Source organism: Aotus nancymaae, unplaced genomic scaffold, assembly GCF_030222135.1.
Source record: "Aotus nancymaae isolate 86718 unplaced genomic scaffold, 86718_ANA_hifiasm-v0.15.2.pri h1tg000032l_0, whole genome shotgun sequence".
NCBI classification, from domain to species: Eukaryota; Metazoa; Chordata; class Mammalia; order Primates; family Aotidae; genus Aotus; species Aotus nancymaae.
In genome coordinates this window covers 1,583,829-1,598,892 of record NW_026988445.1, presented here as the reverse complement: position 1 = coordinate 1,598,892, position 15,064 = coordinate 1,583,829, and the positions used below count along the sequence as shown (strand labels likewise).

The 15,064-nt window shown below is 36.4% G+C and overlaps 1 protein-coding gene across 6 annotated transcripts in view; it reads right to left on the bottom strand.

Annotated features, from left to right (window-relative positions):
* Positions 1 to 15,064, bottom strand: part of RPS6KC1 (ribosomal protein S6 kinase C1) — a 199,864-nt gene that overhangs the window by 172,527 nt on the left and 12,273 nt on the right. For 4 of the 6 annotated variants that reach the window (XM_012459629.2, XM_064383496.1, XM_021677181.2 and 1 more), the window contains exons 2-3: positions 14,444 to 14,479; positions 8,183 to 8,303 (exon numbers count right to left, since the gene is read on the bottom strand). In XM_012459629.2, coding sequence (XP_012315052.2) covers positions 8,183 to 8,303; positions 14,444 to 14,479 — 157 coding nt within the window. Of the gene's footprint in view, positions 1 to 8,182; positions 8,304 to 12,393; positions 12,491 to 13,966; positions 13,985 to 14,443; positions 14,480 to 15,064 lie in introns of those variants that run through there. The other 2 variants (XM_064383499.1, XM_064383498.1) reach the window with 2 other exon arrangements.

Here is a 15,064-nt window from a genome sequence, read left to right as displayed (position 1 = left end):
TACAGGCCGAGAGTAGCATAGCAAGCAGCAAAGTGTGCTGTGGTGCAACCAGATCCAGGCTGGAAGGCAAGGAGCCACAGGCAATAACTGACAACAAAATTTCCTAGGGAATAAGTACCACTAGGCATCCCACATACGCCACTGGCAACACAGAGCAAACAGGAACGGAAGCACAGCAAAACACTGCTTCCTACGGTGTCCTTCCGACACCCTCTACTGACTAAGCTCATCCATGACAGCTGGAAAAGGAGGTCTGAAAAGGCAATGAAGGGTAGATTTGGAGCTAAAATACCATAAACTGATAAGTGGCACAGTTTTCAACACCATTATCCACAAAAAGCAACCAGGGCTCCTTGAAGAAATGGAAGATTTCAGGGCAGGAGCAGAATAAATTCAAGATGAGCACTGAACATTTTGTTATTCCTTAAAATAAGAAGTGCTAAAATAAAAAAAGAAAATAGGATGGGGTGAAATTACAAAGATATAGAATCCAGCTTAAAAGGGCTCCTACTGATCAAAGCTGGGACAATTTGTGTATTAAGATAATTAAATGCATTAATGAATTCTGATGAGTCCAGATCAATTAGGGATAGATGGACAGATTCATGGATACAATACATAGATATATAGATACAGATACACAGCTAGATACACAGAGAAACACAGATGCATAAACACAGAGACACAGATAAAGAGAGAAGGAAGGATAATAGCAAAGGTGGAGAGGTACAAGAATTGAAAATCATTATTTTGTAACTATCATATATACACATTGGGCCAGACAAGAATCATTAATGGATGTTAAATCCAAGGGACAATTTTGTAGAAAAGCAAGATGTTTTCATAATCTCACAAAAGTCTCCCCAAAGGTCACTTATTAGCTTCAAGAAAGAAAAATGAATATACGTTTTGTAGTAGTCTGAAAAATGGTCCCCCAAAGCTAACCCCTGGAACCTGTAAATGTTACCTTATTTGGAAAAAGAGTCTTTGCAGATATGACGAAGGATCCTGAGATGGGGACATAATCCTGGATTATCTGGATGGGCACTAAATGTCTCACAAGTGTCCTAACGAGAGAGTCAGAGGGAAATTTCACAAAGAGGGAAATATGACGATGGAGCAGAGTGAAGTTTCAAGTTGAGGATCCTATAGACTGAAGTAATGCTGGCACAAGCCAAGGAACATGGACAGCTACCAAATGCTGAAAGAGGCAAGGAACAGTGTCACTCTTCTGAAAAGAGCATATCCCTGCCAACACCTTGATTTCAGCGCAGTGAAACCGATTTCGGACTTCTGGCCTTCATAATTGTGAGAAAATAAATTTCCATTGTTTTACACTACCAAGTATATGGTAATCTGTTATAGCAGCCACAGGAAATTAGCGCAGGGAAAATGCTAGACCTTGACTAAGTGACACAAATTCATACCACTAATGAGGGGCAGAAAGGGGCAGACAGACATCCCATGCCTTCAGATGAGATACTCTGAGGACACCTATGTAGTATCCAGCCAGGAAGAATTCATAACCTAGAACTAAACATGAGAAAACATCAAGAAACCTAAAATGAGGATCGCTCTCTTTAAAAAGATGTAAGGGGCTTGGATAGAGAGGGGAGAAGGTATTCTTCAAAAATGCCAGTATAATGAAAAACAAAAAAAAAAATAGCTATATTAAATTTCAGATTAAAGGAGACTAAAGACAGTGACTAAATAAAATACCAATCCTAGAATGGATCCTATACCAGAGAGAAGAAAAATGACATTAAAAGGTCAACTGACAAAACTGGAATACAGATGGTAGATTATATCAAAGTATTGTATCAATATTAAATTTACTCAAATTGATAACTGAAGTCCACTGATGTAACAGAATATCCCTATTCTTAGTGAAGAACTGCAAGTGCTTAGGAGTAAAGGGACATGAAATTTGGACTATAATTTGGAATAGCTCATTAAAAAATTATGGCCAGGTGTGGTAGCTCACACCTATAATCCCAGCACTTAGGGAGACTGAAGTGGGAGGATCACTTGAGCCCTGGAGGTCGAGGCTGCAGTAAACCATGAGTGTGACACTGTACTCCATCCTGGATAACAAAGTGAGACGCTGTCTCAAAAAAAGAAAAGTTAAAAACTTAAAATAATGTAAAATTATGTGCATATATTTTATATGTGTGCACTGGGGGAGAGAGGGGGAGATAGAGGAAAAGAGAGACAGAGGGAAGGAGAAAGAAGACAGACACCAGCAAATGATAAGGTAAATGGGATAAAACCTTAACAATAAGTGAATCTGGTTGAAAAGTATACAGGTGTTCTTGTACTATTCTTCTTCTTGCAATTTTCTGTAAGTTTGAAACATCCCTCATCTCCACAGGCTGCCTGAGTGCTCGCACCATACAGCAACCAGTTTACCCCAAAACATGTAAAGACACATGGAGGGGAGGTGGGAGCATGAGCACACAAGATGGAAGCTACATTCTTCTTTATAACTTAATCCTGGAAGTGACATACCATCCCTTCTGCATATGTCACTAGTCATACAGACTAATCCTGGTTCAATGTGGGAGGGGACTTGACAAGGACATAAATACCAGGAGACAGGAACCACTGGGGGCCATCCTGGAAACTGGCCACCACAGACCACTCTTTGGCCCTCAAAGATTCATACCTCACCCACATACAAGATCTACTCACCCTCCTTCCAAGGTCCCCAAAAGTCTTATCCTATTATGGCAGCAACTCAAAGTCCAGAACTTCATCATGTAAGTCAGATCCATGTGTGATTGAGGTTTTCAGGTGTCATTCCTTAAGTGTAGCTCCTTAAGTACAATCTTCCTAACTTGTGAAACTATAGGCAAGTTACCTCCCCTCTACCCACTCAATATACAATAGTGGGATAGGCATGGGATAACTGCTATAGACATTCCTGTACAAAGTGGGGGTAAATGGGAGACCCAAAGAAGTCAATGGGTCCATAGTAATTCTGAAATCCAGCAGGGAAATGTTAGAAGTTTCTGATTAAGACTCACAGGCTGGGAATAAATTCTCCAAGGCTCTGGCTCTGCCCTCTGAGCTATTGGTTCCACCCTCTGAGTCATACCTCCTTTTCGATGAAAAACAGCAAGTGTTTTTAGCCTTCCTGCCAGTAAAATTTGGGGGAGACAAAATCTGTTTTCACTTTGTACTGTTTTTGTGCTTGTCAGTCCAAGCTAACAATGTTTCTGCATATATAATTACTTTTAACTTTTCTGGGGGGAGTCACCTGTGACTCTTACTGGGGTTTACTCAATTAGACAAAAGTGATAGCCACAAATCTCAAGTTAAACCCTTCTGTAGCTTTGGCTTCTGCTCAGTTGGCCAAGGCTTACACTTCCACAAAGCCCTACTATTTGAGAGGATATGTAAGGCACAACCTTAATCTCTGGAGAGGTTTTGTCTGACTCAATCTTTCTGAGGTCTTGAGAAAGATTTTAGCTCACACTGAGCTTCATCTTCAGGCCACATTTGATCAGCAGTCATTTCTTAATTTTAGTACTCTCTGCTATCCAGAAAGACAGCATTTTCAAAACAAGACCTAGGTCCTTTTTGTTTAACAATCCTTCCTTTAGTTTCTCTCTCTCACATTTTACTATGAACAAGAAACACCATACTATAAACACTCTGGGTAGAAATCTCTTCAGCTAGCTTACCCAGTTCATTTGATACATTTTCAACTTTCCACATAACTGTAGGTAACAGTGTTGCTAAACTTTCTGCAACTACATAAGAGAAATCTTCCCTCCAGTTTCCAGTAACACTTACCTAACTTCCTTGCAAATCCTCACTTACAGTCTTACCAAATACCACAAGGCTCCAATTAATCACATCTTAAAGGCACTTCAGGCACTCACCAACACTCTCCTCAAAGCTCACAGCTCATTTCAAAACCACTATCCATATTTTCAGTTTTGTTATGAAGTCTATTCAGTAGTTATTGCTGTGTAACAAATTATCCCAAAACATGGTGGCCTACAACAAACATTTACTATCTCACTCAGTCTCTGAGGGTCAGGAATTCAAAAGTGGCTTGGCTGAGCGGCTCTAGCTCAGGCCTCTCATGAGATTGCTGTTAATTGTCAGTCAACACTGCAGTCATCTCAAAGTTCAACTGGGACTGCAGAATCTGCTCCTAAGTTTATTCACATGGCTGTGGCAAGTTTCGTGCTTACTAGGTTTTGGCTGGATGCCCCCGTTCCTCACCACGTGGGCCTCTCCATAGGCTACCAGAATGTTCTTATCATAGGAAAAGCTGGTATCCCTCAGAGTAAGTTATGAGAGAAAGAGAAAGGCGGTGGGGCGGCGGGGGGAACACCTTAAGAGAGATGCCACAGTCTTTCATAAAAAAATCTGAGGAATGAGACATACCATCATTTTTGCTATTGGTCACACAGACCAACCCTGGTACAATCTGGGAGGGTATTATGGTTTGGATATGGTTTGTTTGGCCCCACCAAGTCTGATGTTGAAATTCGATCCCCAGTATTCAAGGTAAGGCCTGGTGTGAGGTGTTTGGATCATGGGAATGGATGTCCCATGAGTGGCTTGCTTGTTCTCACCCTTAGAGAGAACTGGTTGTTGGAAAAAGCCTGGCACCTCCTCCTCTCTCTTGCTTTGTTCTCTCACCATATAGTAGCCTCCCATTCTCCTTCTGCCATGAGTGGAAGCAATCTGAGGCCCTTCCTAGATGCAGATGGCGGCCCCATGCATCTTTTACCTCCTGTAGAGCCACGAACAAAATAAACCTCTTTTTGTTATAAGTCACCCAGCCCCAGGTATTCCTTTGTAGCAACACTACACAGACTAAGACAGAAGGGAAGACACAAATGTGTGAATACCAGGAAACAAGAATCATAGGAGGCCATCTTAGAGGCTGGCTATCACAAAAGGTATGGTCCAAATATTTAGCAAACTAAAATGTGGCATGATTTCAATTCCCTGATGTAGTATAAGGAAAACAGAGACTTCACTTAAACATTTTTCTTATGTTGGCAGAGTAACTGTAACAATTGAACCTCACAGAACAACATGTGATTGTGGTACACGACCTGACTTTATACTGAATGATATTTGCTCTGTCATAATAATGTTAAAAGGCCGGGCGCAATGGCTCATGCTTATAGTCCCAGCACTGAGGGAGGCTGAGGCAAGAGGACTGCCCAAGCTCAGGAATTCAAGATCAGCCTGGGCAATATGGTGAAAACCTGTCACTATAAAAATTACAAAAAATCAGACAGGCATGGTGGCACACGCCTGAAGTCCCAGCCCCTCAGGAGGCTGAGGAGGGAGGATTGCTTGAGCCCAGGTGATTGAGGCTGTGTGATCACACCACTGCACTTCACCCTGGGTGGCAGAGTGAGACTCTGTCTCAAAAAATAATAATGTTATAAGTGATGCTTATTAAATTCCAGCTTTGAGAATTATTCTATACATTACATATGGGAGCTTAATTATGACTACTGAAGAGAATATAAATATGATCACCTTTGACAAATGTTAAAATATAAGTACAGATTTCAAATGTTAAGTGGTGAAAAGAGCTGAAGAGGTAGGAGGAAGATCAAAAATGCTATTAGAATCATTTTACAAAGACAAGCGATATTGTCCATAGTTACAGAACAAGAAATAGAGTCAACAGAAGAACTAAAAGTATCATGTAATAATACACAGAAACAGGGTAAACAAGCTAAATCCTTACTCACCAGAGCAGTGAGTCAATAGGTATGTAAAAGTTGTTAAATCAAGAAATAATGGGCCAGGCGCAGTGGCTCATGCTTGTAATCCCAGCACTTTGGGAGGCCAAAGTGGGTGGATCACTTGAGGTCAGGAGTTTGAGACCAGCCTGCTCAACATGGCATAACCCCACATCTACTAAAAATACAAAATATTAGCTGGGTGTGGTGGTGGGTGCCTGTAATCCCAGCTACTGGGGAGGCTGAGGCAGGAGAATCACTTGAACCCAGGAGGCGGAGGTTGCAGTGAGTTGAGACCACGCCACTGCACTCCAGCCTGGGCAACAACAGAAAACTCTGTCTCAAAAGAAAAAATGGTATAAATTTATTAAACATACAGAAATAAATACCCAAAAAACAAAACACAGTTATATCTAGAAGCAAAACTGGGTGGTGGGAAGGAGCAGGAAACTTGTTTTTATTGTACATTCTTCGATACTAACTTTGTTTTGTGTTTTGTTTTTATTTTACTTTGCCATGCCTCTTTAAAAAAGAATTTTAGAACTATAAAACTTTAAAAGTTTTCTGCCAGGCACAGTGGCTCACACCCATAATCCCAGCACTTTGGGAGGCTGAGGTAGGCAGATTGCTTAACCCCAGGAGTTCAAGACCAGCTTAGGAAATGTGGTGCAACTCCATTTCTACAAGAAATAGAAAAATTAGCCAGGCATGGTGGTGTGCACCTATAGTCCCAGCTACTTGGGCAGCCGAAGTAGGAGAATCACCTGAGCCCAGGAAGTCAAGGCTACAGTGAGTAAAATCATGCCACTGTACTCCAGCCTTGGTGACAGAGTGATACTCTGTCTCAAAAAATAATAATAATTTAAAAGTTATTTCAATGTATAAAGGACAACAATGTTACAATTATTTAAAACATGAGACAACATGCATCAAAAGTCACAAAAATTACAGCGGAGACTTCTTAGGCAAAAAATAAAAATAAAAAAAGTCACAAAAACATGCAGACCCCTTAACAAATTCCCCTCTCAGCAATGTCTGAATAATGATATTAACTATGGTGTTATTTATAACAGCCAGAGGCCAAAAGTAATATACCAGAAAAAGACTGGTTACTAAATCAGTTCATATAAAAACTGGAATATTAAATACATATTAAAATTAGTAATGTAGATCTTTTTATTGACATGAAAAGACAATCATAATATGCTGTTATATAAAAAATAAAGAAAAAAAGTATACTGTTATATAAAACCAGGTTATAAAACCATACATAGCAAGATTCCATTTTTGAGATTTCTATATAGAGATGGGTAAAAAGGCATACACATATTCATAAGCACAAAAATACACCACAGACACACTCATAGAGTCTAGAATAATATGCCAAAATATTATACTATCTAGGAGATAGTATTACTGTTGAATTTCTATTTACTTTTTAAGTATTTTTCTGTAGCATCTGAGTTATTTGCATATACTACTTTCATAATCTGAAAAAAAATTGTCTAGTTTGAAAAATAAATGTGCATATACATTGACTCTGCAATTCCATATGCAGAAATTGGTTGCAAAGAATAATAGGATAAAATGTTCTGGCTGGGCACAGTAGCTCATGCCTATAATCCCAGCACTTTGGGAGGCCGAGGCGGGTGGATCACTTGAGGTCAGGAGTTCGAGATCAACCTGGCCAACATGATGAAACCTCATCTCTACTAAATATACAAAAATTAGCTGGGCATGGTGGCAGGCACCTGTAATCTCAACTACTCAGGAGGCTGAGGCAGAAGAATCACTTGAACCTAGGAGGTGGAGGTTGCAGTGAGCCGAGATTGTGCCACTGTACTCCAGCCTACCTGACACAGCAAGACTCCATTTCAAAAAAAATAAAGTCCAGTCCATATAAGAACATGAATAATATTCTACACTCCCAGGCAAAATCCAGACAGGGGACAGAAACCACACCAATTATTTCGACACAGAAAATTTAATATAAAAAACTGTTACCTAGGTATTTGAAAACTAATGAGGTTAAAAAAAAGAATACTAAGGTATCAAAAAGAAGTTGCAAGAAGCAAATACTAGAAAACCACACCATTCATACTATAAGCACAGTATTGGGGAAATATACAAAATGAGACTTAATTTTTTAAAAAAAAGAATTTTAGAACTATAAGAATAATTGAATATCACCTTTTCTTATGTTCCTACAGGGTTTTTATTTGGTTGGTTGGAACTGAAGTTGTTTTGTTTCATTGATGGGAAAACTAAATATATTCTGGGGATACAAAACAATACCAAGAACAGGAAGAGACAATTTCCAGTGCTTACTGAACAATATGAATTATCTCGATAAGTAAAGAGGCTTCTGACTTCATAGTGTAGTTATATTAAAGTTCAGTATATACACAAAATTAATTATCACTTTTTAAAATTATAATTTCAAAATAATCACTTACCAAACACTATTCCTTTAGCAAATGGAGGAAACAATTCTGAATGTCGGAATAAGTTTCTGTGAATTTGCCATAGTTCTTTGTGTAGTTTCTTAAAATCACTGTATCTTTTCCATACAATTATCTAAAAAGAGAATAAAATTAGACATGTATCTCATAAACCATTTACGTTCAGATATCTGAACAACAAACAATTTTTTCATTAAAGTATTCAAAATTGTCATGCAAAGGCAAATGCATGTCCTAACCAATATGATTAACTGACTGAAATTAACTAATAATATTTACTTTAAAAATATAAAGCAGATTCCCGCTGACCAGGAGCATAGAAAAAAAATAAAGTAAAAATATATTACATATAAAGCAATAATCCTTCAAACTATTCTGTTTTGGTTTCAAATTTTCATTTTAAACAAGTATGGTTAAAGCAATAATCCTTCAAACTATTCTGTTTTAGTTTCAAATTTTCATTTTAAACAAGTATGGTTTTATTCATAATGGAAAAATATTCAATCCAGAAGATTTACACTACTTAAAACGTCACTTCACCTCTTAGAAAACCAAGTACAATTGGCCTGCAAATAAGTTTGATGTCAAAACATATATTCTTTCTCAAAATAATACATTTATAAAGACAAAATAATTAATCTAGGCAATTTTTAAACAAAAGTACATTCTCAGTCTTTGCCTAAAAGGATAAAGACTGAATAAAAAGTAGCTGTGCAGCAAGCAATTAACATGGACTTTTACATCATAAATCTTTTTTCATAAACCATAATTTATACTAGTAACAAGATTTCTGTAGGCAAGCTGAATCCTGATCAGAACATCATTAAAATTAGTATAATTTTTAAAAACAAAATAACAATCACCTAGATGAGACAACACGTAAAAGTGTGTTTTCTTTCATTAGTCTGAATTATTGTCTAACATTACTCAGATTAAATCTAAAAAAAATAAAAATAAAAATAAAAACACTTTGTAAAGATTGTAAAGAAAAAGGATTTGAAGCATGGCCTTGATATCAGATTCAGCGCCTCAATCTCCACAAAGCAGGGTGAAGCTGAGCTTTAAATCCCATTACTTCAGATACTGAGGTCTTTACTTCAGAAAAGCTTAATCATCTCAGTTCTAACAAACTTTTCTAAAAGTTTTTCATAAACAACAGAGTGTAACGCTAATGAGCAAATACCAGGTCAAGCAGTTAACCAAGTGTGATTTAAGAGACTCTTGCCAAAAAAGCTACTCTATGCATGTATAAAATTCTTCAGCAAACTTTTTCATACTGCCCAAAATTCTACCTTAATTAATAAATTTATTGTTAACAGTTATAATCTTAGGAGGCGAGATAGACTATAACATGAATTAATTTTTAAAAATCTGCTTCCTCATGATGCTTCCCTTGTATTTATTGACTCAACAACAAAAAGAGTCACCGAAACAAATATTTTTATGGCCCTACTTTGCACTAAGCATCATACTGTCACAAAGTATGAAGAGAAGGGAAAAACAGGCCCTGCCTTCAAAGAGTTCACATTCTAATTAGGAAGAATAAGCCAACACATTATAAGACAACAACATCATGAGACAGCTTGAAAAATGTTCAGAGGGGCAGCCCAACAGTGCTATAGAAGTAGTACCTAAATCAGCCTTGTATATCTGAGAAGGCTTCACAAAAAGTACTGTCTTAGAGAATCCTGAAGGGAAGTGGTCATTAGACCCACAAAAATTAAATAAAAGGGGAGGGAATTGAGGATGACGTTTTTAAAAGGAGAGTGAATTGCCAAGTATATATTACTAAATGAAGACAAAATAATTAATTTAGGCAATTTTTAAACAAAAGTACATACTCAGTATTTGCCTAAAATGATAAATAAACTGAGTAACACTGAAGAAGAAATAGCTGTGTAGCAAGTTTTGCTACAGATTTTTGGTTTTCAACATATTTATTTAGGAGTTCATGAGGGAGCTACTTGAAGCTGTTTAATGAGATAGACGGCTTTAAGAGCAAGAACTAAGCAGGATCTATTAACCTGTAGATTAAAAGATCAGAAGCAGATAGGCGGCAATCACTCAGGAAAGGTTTCTCAGCATGTGTAATGAGATGTGAGGATTCTAACAACGGAATGATGTAAACAAAAATTGTTATTTTAAAAATATATCAAATTACAATCATACTACATTGCCAAGGAATTAAGGGAGAAATGGGTGATGGGCTTATGAAAGCAGTACCTTATATAAGGTAAATGTCATTATAAACAGGACATTACATAAGGTTAAGGCCATTATGACCTGGATGTGAAAGTTATTCAAAAGACTGTAGTTCATGGAAATACTTAGATTTGCAAATAAAATTTTTATTCTAGTTAAGGTCATTTTTAAATAATGTAAGAGAAAAGGAGCAAAATTTAACAATTTAATTATAATAATTATTAAAATACCATGGTATATAAACCAGCAGACAGTCTGTCAGAGCAAGAATTAGAACCCTCAAGGTGAGAATCTGTGTTTCTTCACCATGCCCTAATTTATTCATTCTCATATTCCTTCTTCTCAACCCTAGGGCTGTAGAACCAAAATACCTAACAGCCACTGCAAAATGTCACATCCACTGCCTCCTTTTCTTCTTACTCCTTCTAAGTTTTGAGGTTTCCAGAAATCTTCAAAATACAAAAGTGAACAAAGGTATACTTCCACTACAACAATAAGTACTGATGTTCATATCTGGACTACACAAAGTCCTCAAAGACACATACAGAAATTATTTCCTCTAATTAATGTTAGATACTTTCCCATTGGAAAAAATAGGTCTAAAATACCTATTTCTTTATTGAACCAAATTTGCATACATTTCTTATTTATTAAAGTCACTCTGAAGAAAATGTATCAATGAAATATAATTCAGTGACAACCATATAAAAAATACAAATTCAACAAAAGCTTTATTTTCATTAAAAACATTCCCTTAAATATTTTTTACATAAATGTTTCCTTTTAGATAATTACACTTAATAACACCAAAAACTTTTTAGATTCCTGTATTTTACAGAATCACCAATTGAATTAACTTTGTCTTTTCACTCTCATCTAGCATTAATATTTACAATTTGCTGGATTATCTCTTCTTACAACTATGATCACTACCATACTATTTGCTTATGGATTTTTTTTTCCCTCTTTTCAAGAGCTTTTCCTTTTCCTTGATATATTTCTGAGTATGTACCCATTTTCTAAAACTATTTTTTCCATGATTGTAATCACAGCACTTTGGGAGGCCAAGCTGGGCCGATCACCTGAGGTCAGGAGTTCAATACCACCCTGGCCAACATGGTGAAACCCTGTCTCTATTAAAAATACAAAAATTAGCTGGGCATGGTGGTGTGTGCCTATAATCCCAGCTACTCAGGAGGCTGAGGCAAGAGAATTGCTTGAGCCTGGGAGGCAGAGGTTGCAGTGAGCCAAGATCGCGCCATAGCAATCCAGCCTGGGTGATAGAGCGAGACTCCATCTCGAAAAATAAATAAAAATAATAATAATAATAAATAAAATTATTTTTTAAAGAAAGGATTTAACAGAGATTTCTGATGTAATACATAGAAAGTCCTATTTCAGTTCTTTTTCCCTTCCCAAATTTCACCAGTGAAATATCCTACCTGTAGAGAGAAACAGGTATAGGTTAATTTGTTTAAAAAAGGGTAAGGGAAAGCAAAACCATCTCTTTCTTCACTCTTCTGCAGTCTACTCCTGTTCTACATGATCTACTGAATAAGAGGCCATAGATTTTTTTCACATTCTTAGGAAGAAAACACTGATATCTGGTGGCATGTGCTAAAGTATATATAAAAGAAAAACAACAAAATTTCTCCCATTGTATAAGGCTAGCATATTACTAGCCCTACATTTGGTTGAACTTTCAGTACATCTAGTTTTAAAGAGCCCTTGTGAAGCCTTACTATAGTCTAAAGCAGTAACAAATGAACAAATTAATGGAGAAGGAAAGTGAAAGGAAGTGAAAAACAAACTCTAAGTGGTATATTCCTCTCCCAAATGAGAATTCCAATGTTTAAATAAACTAAATGGGAAACTTAAAAAAGTACTGTTATAATTTCAAGGTTATTCTATATTTTTAGAGGTCAACTAAATAGAAGACTTTTTAAAAATTAATACCACTTCTAACAACGGACCATGCAATTGTCTAACTAAAAGACACTTACAAGAGTTTTCTGATGAATGGTTCACCAACAGTTGTTATTATAAAAGAGTTTTCCCGAAAAAAGGATTAAGAAAATGGCAGAGAGTATGTTCATGGATAGGTTGGTTCAGGATTCTTCCTGGAAAATGGGAACATCAGGCTACAAACTACAGCACAGCAATCAGACAATGCATTCAAAGGAAATACACCCATTTCAATTTTAAGAGTTGTAAACTAGAAATCTAAAGAATAGTTCATACTCATCAATTGACACAAGTAAAGACAGAAAAGTACTTTAATCACAGTGCAAATTACTTTCACTGGGATATATATAAATTTATGGTACATATATATATACACACACACACACACACACACAAAACACACCAGTGAAAGAAATATATATATATATATATATGTAAAGATATGTTATATCTTTCAAAATAACAATATTATATATTCTTCCTGACTACTGGTCGGGGGAGGGATTGTCTTAAAACCCATCAGGAAAATAGTATTAAATCTTTTTAAAATGTATCTGTTTTTGTTTTTGTTTTGTTTTTGTTTTTTTTGAGACAGAGTCTCACTCTGTCTTCCAGGCTAGAGTGCCGTGGCGCAATCTAGGCTCACTGCAACCTCCGCCTTCCAGGTTCAAGCAATTCTCCTGCCTCAGCCTCCTAAGTAGCTGGGATTACAGATGCCTGCCACCACGCCTGGCTAATTTTTGTATAAAATGTATCTTTTTTAAATCACAGGACAAAAACAACTATGAGATCAGACATAGACAGAAATGATAATGTATAAAATTTAAATACTATCTAAACCTAGGGCGATACACTCAAACCAACCAGTACCAAACAGTCAGCTTAAATATATGAATCAAGCCAGGTATGTTCTGTAGAATGGTGGGGCCTGTGGCTAAATAGAAGAACCTACCACCCAAAGACATTCAGATTTAATTGTGGAGGGAAAAAAAAAAACAAACACTGTTGCAGCAGAATCAGGACTGTAAACTTAAAGTATCTGTTTTAAACACACATTAGTAACAGAGAAAAAAAAATCCCAATATATGTCTTTCTAGTCTTAGTGAAAATGAGCAGGGACTAAAATGAAAGTAAATCAAGAAACACTAAAAGCAGCAAGCTCCTCAGTAAGGATTCCTAAAGATATACAGCAAGCACAAAGTAAATACAAATAGAGAATTTCACAATTTTAAGCAAAACATAACAGGCTAGTATCATTTTAGAAAGAAGAAAAAAATGCATAGAATAATCTGCAAAAGAACCTACTAACTTATAAAGTTAAAAAAGAAACATCTCTACCTAAAACAGTTTTCCAAGATGTCAACATGTCAATTCAATATAAAAGTGAAAGTAGGTGGACACCCATTATATATTGTTAGACTCTTTAAAATAAATACTAGTTACCAAATACTTTTTATTACATAGGCATTGTGATCTTGAAATGGGTAAATAGGGGGCCCTTAACTGATATTGAAAGCTTGTAATCAGACCAATTATCATTTAGTAAACCACACTATAATTCATTAAATTCTTATTTCTATAACTTAACACCTACTAAAACTGAACACTTACATAGTAGGTCTCGAATAGGACACTTCAGCTACTGTTTTGTAAACTGAAGACAATCTTGACGCAAACATACAAAGACTTGACGTACAAGCCGGGCAGAGTGGCTCACACCTATAATCCCAGCACTTTGGGAGGCCGAGGCAGGTGGATCACCTGAGGTCAGGAGTTCGAGACCAGCCTAGCCAACATGGTGAAACCCCATGTCTACTAAAAATACAAAAATTAGCTGGGTGTGGTGGTGGATGCCTGTAATCCCTGCTACTCGGTAGGCTGACCAGGAGAATCACTTGAACCCAGGAGGCAGAGGTTGCAGTGAGCTGAGATCAAGCCATTGCACTCCAACCTGAGCTACAAGCGTGAAACTCTGTCTCAAAAAAAAAAAAAAATTGATGTACAAATGAATCAGGTGATTTCCTCAAAAAAGCATTTAATTAAATTTTTATCAAATACATAAAATAAAATCTTCATATGGATGTTTACCTCCTGGACATCCTCTGGATTTCTTCGTGAAACAACCTAAAACAAAACATACATAAGAAATCTCGAATCATTATCAAATTTAAGATTTCATATTTGTATAATTCACTTTCAATAGTATTTGTATGAAAAATTCAATTTGCTTAAAAGAAAATAAAAACTATATCATTTATCCAAAACTCAGTTATATAATAACTTCACTACCTGAAATATATACTGTTACATCAAGTTTAACCTAAAGTTACCTCCTTTAGGCTACATATTTTAAGTTTGGCCTAAAAGTTTCTCTGTACGTAATAGACAGAGAAATAGATGTATAAATAGATGTATAAACAGACTGTAACCTACTCTGGTGCCAGTCGCCAAGTTTTTACCAAAAGGGGCCAACTGTTCAAATGATGTTCAACTAAGGCAAATACTTAGCTGGAACTAATACAGCTGTTTGAACAGTTCCTTTTCTGTATATCACTTTCCTTTTTCTGTCCATAAATCTTCCACCACATGCCTGTGCTGAAGTCTCTCTGGACCTACACTGGCTGAGGAGGTTGACCAATTTGTGAATCATTCTTTGCTCAATTAAACTCTGTTAAATTTAATTTGGCTAAAAATTTTCATTTAACAATA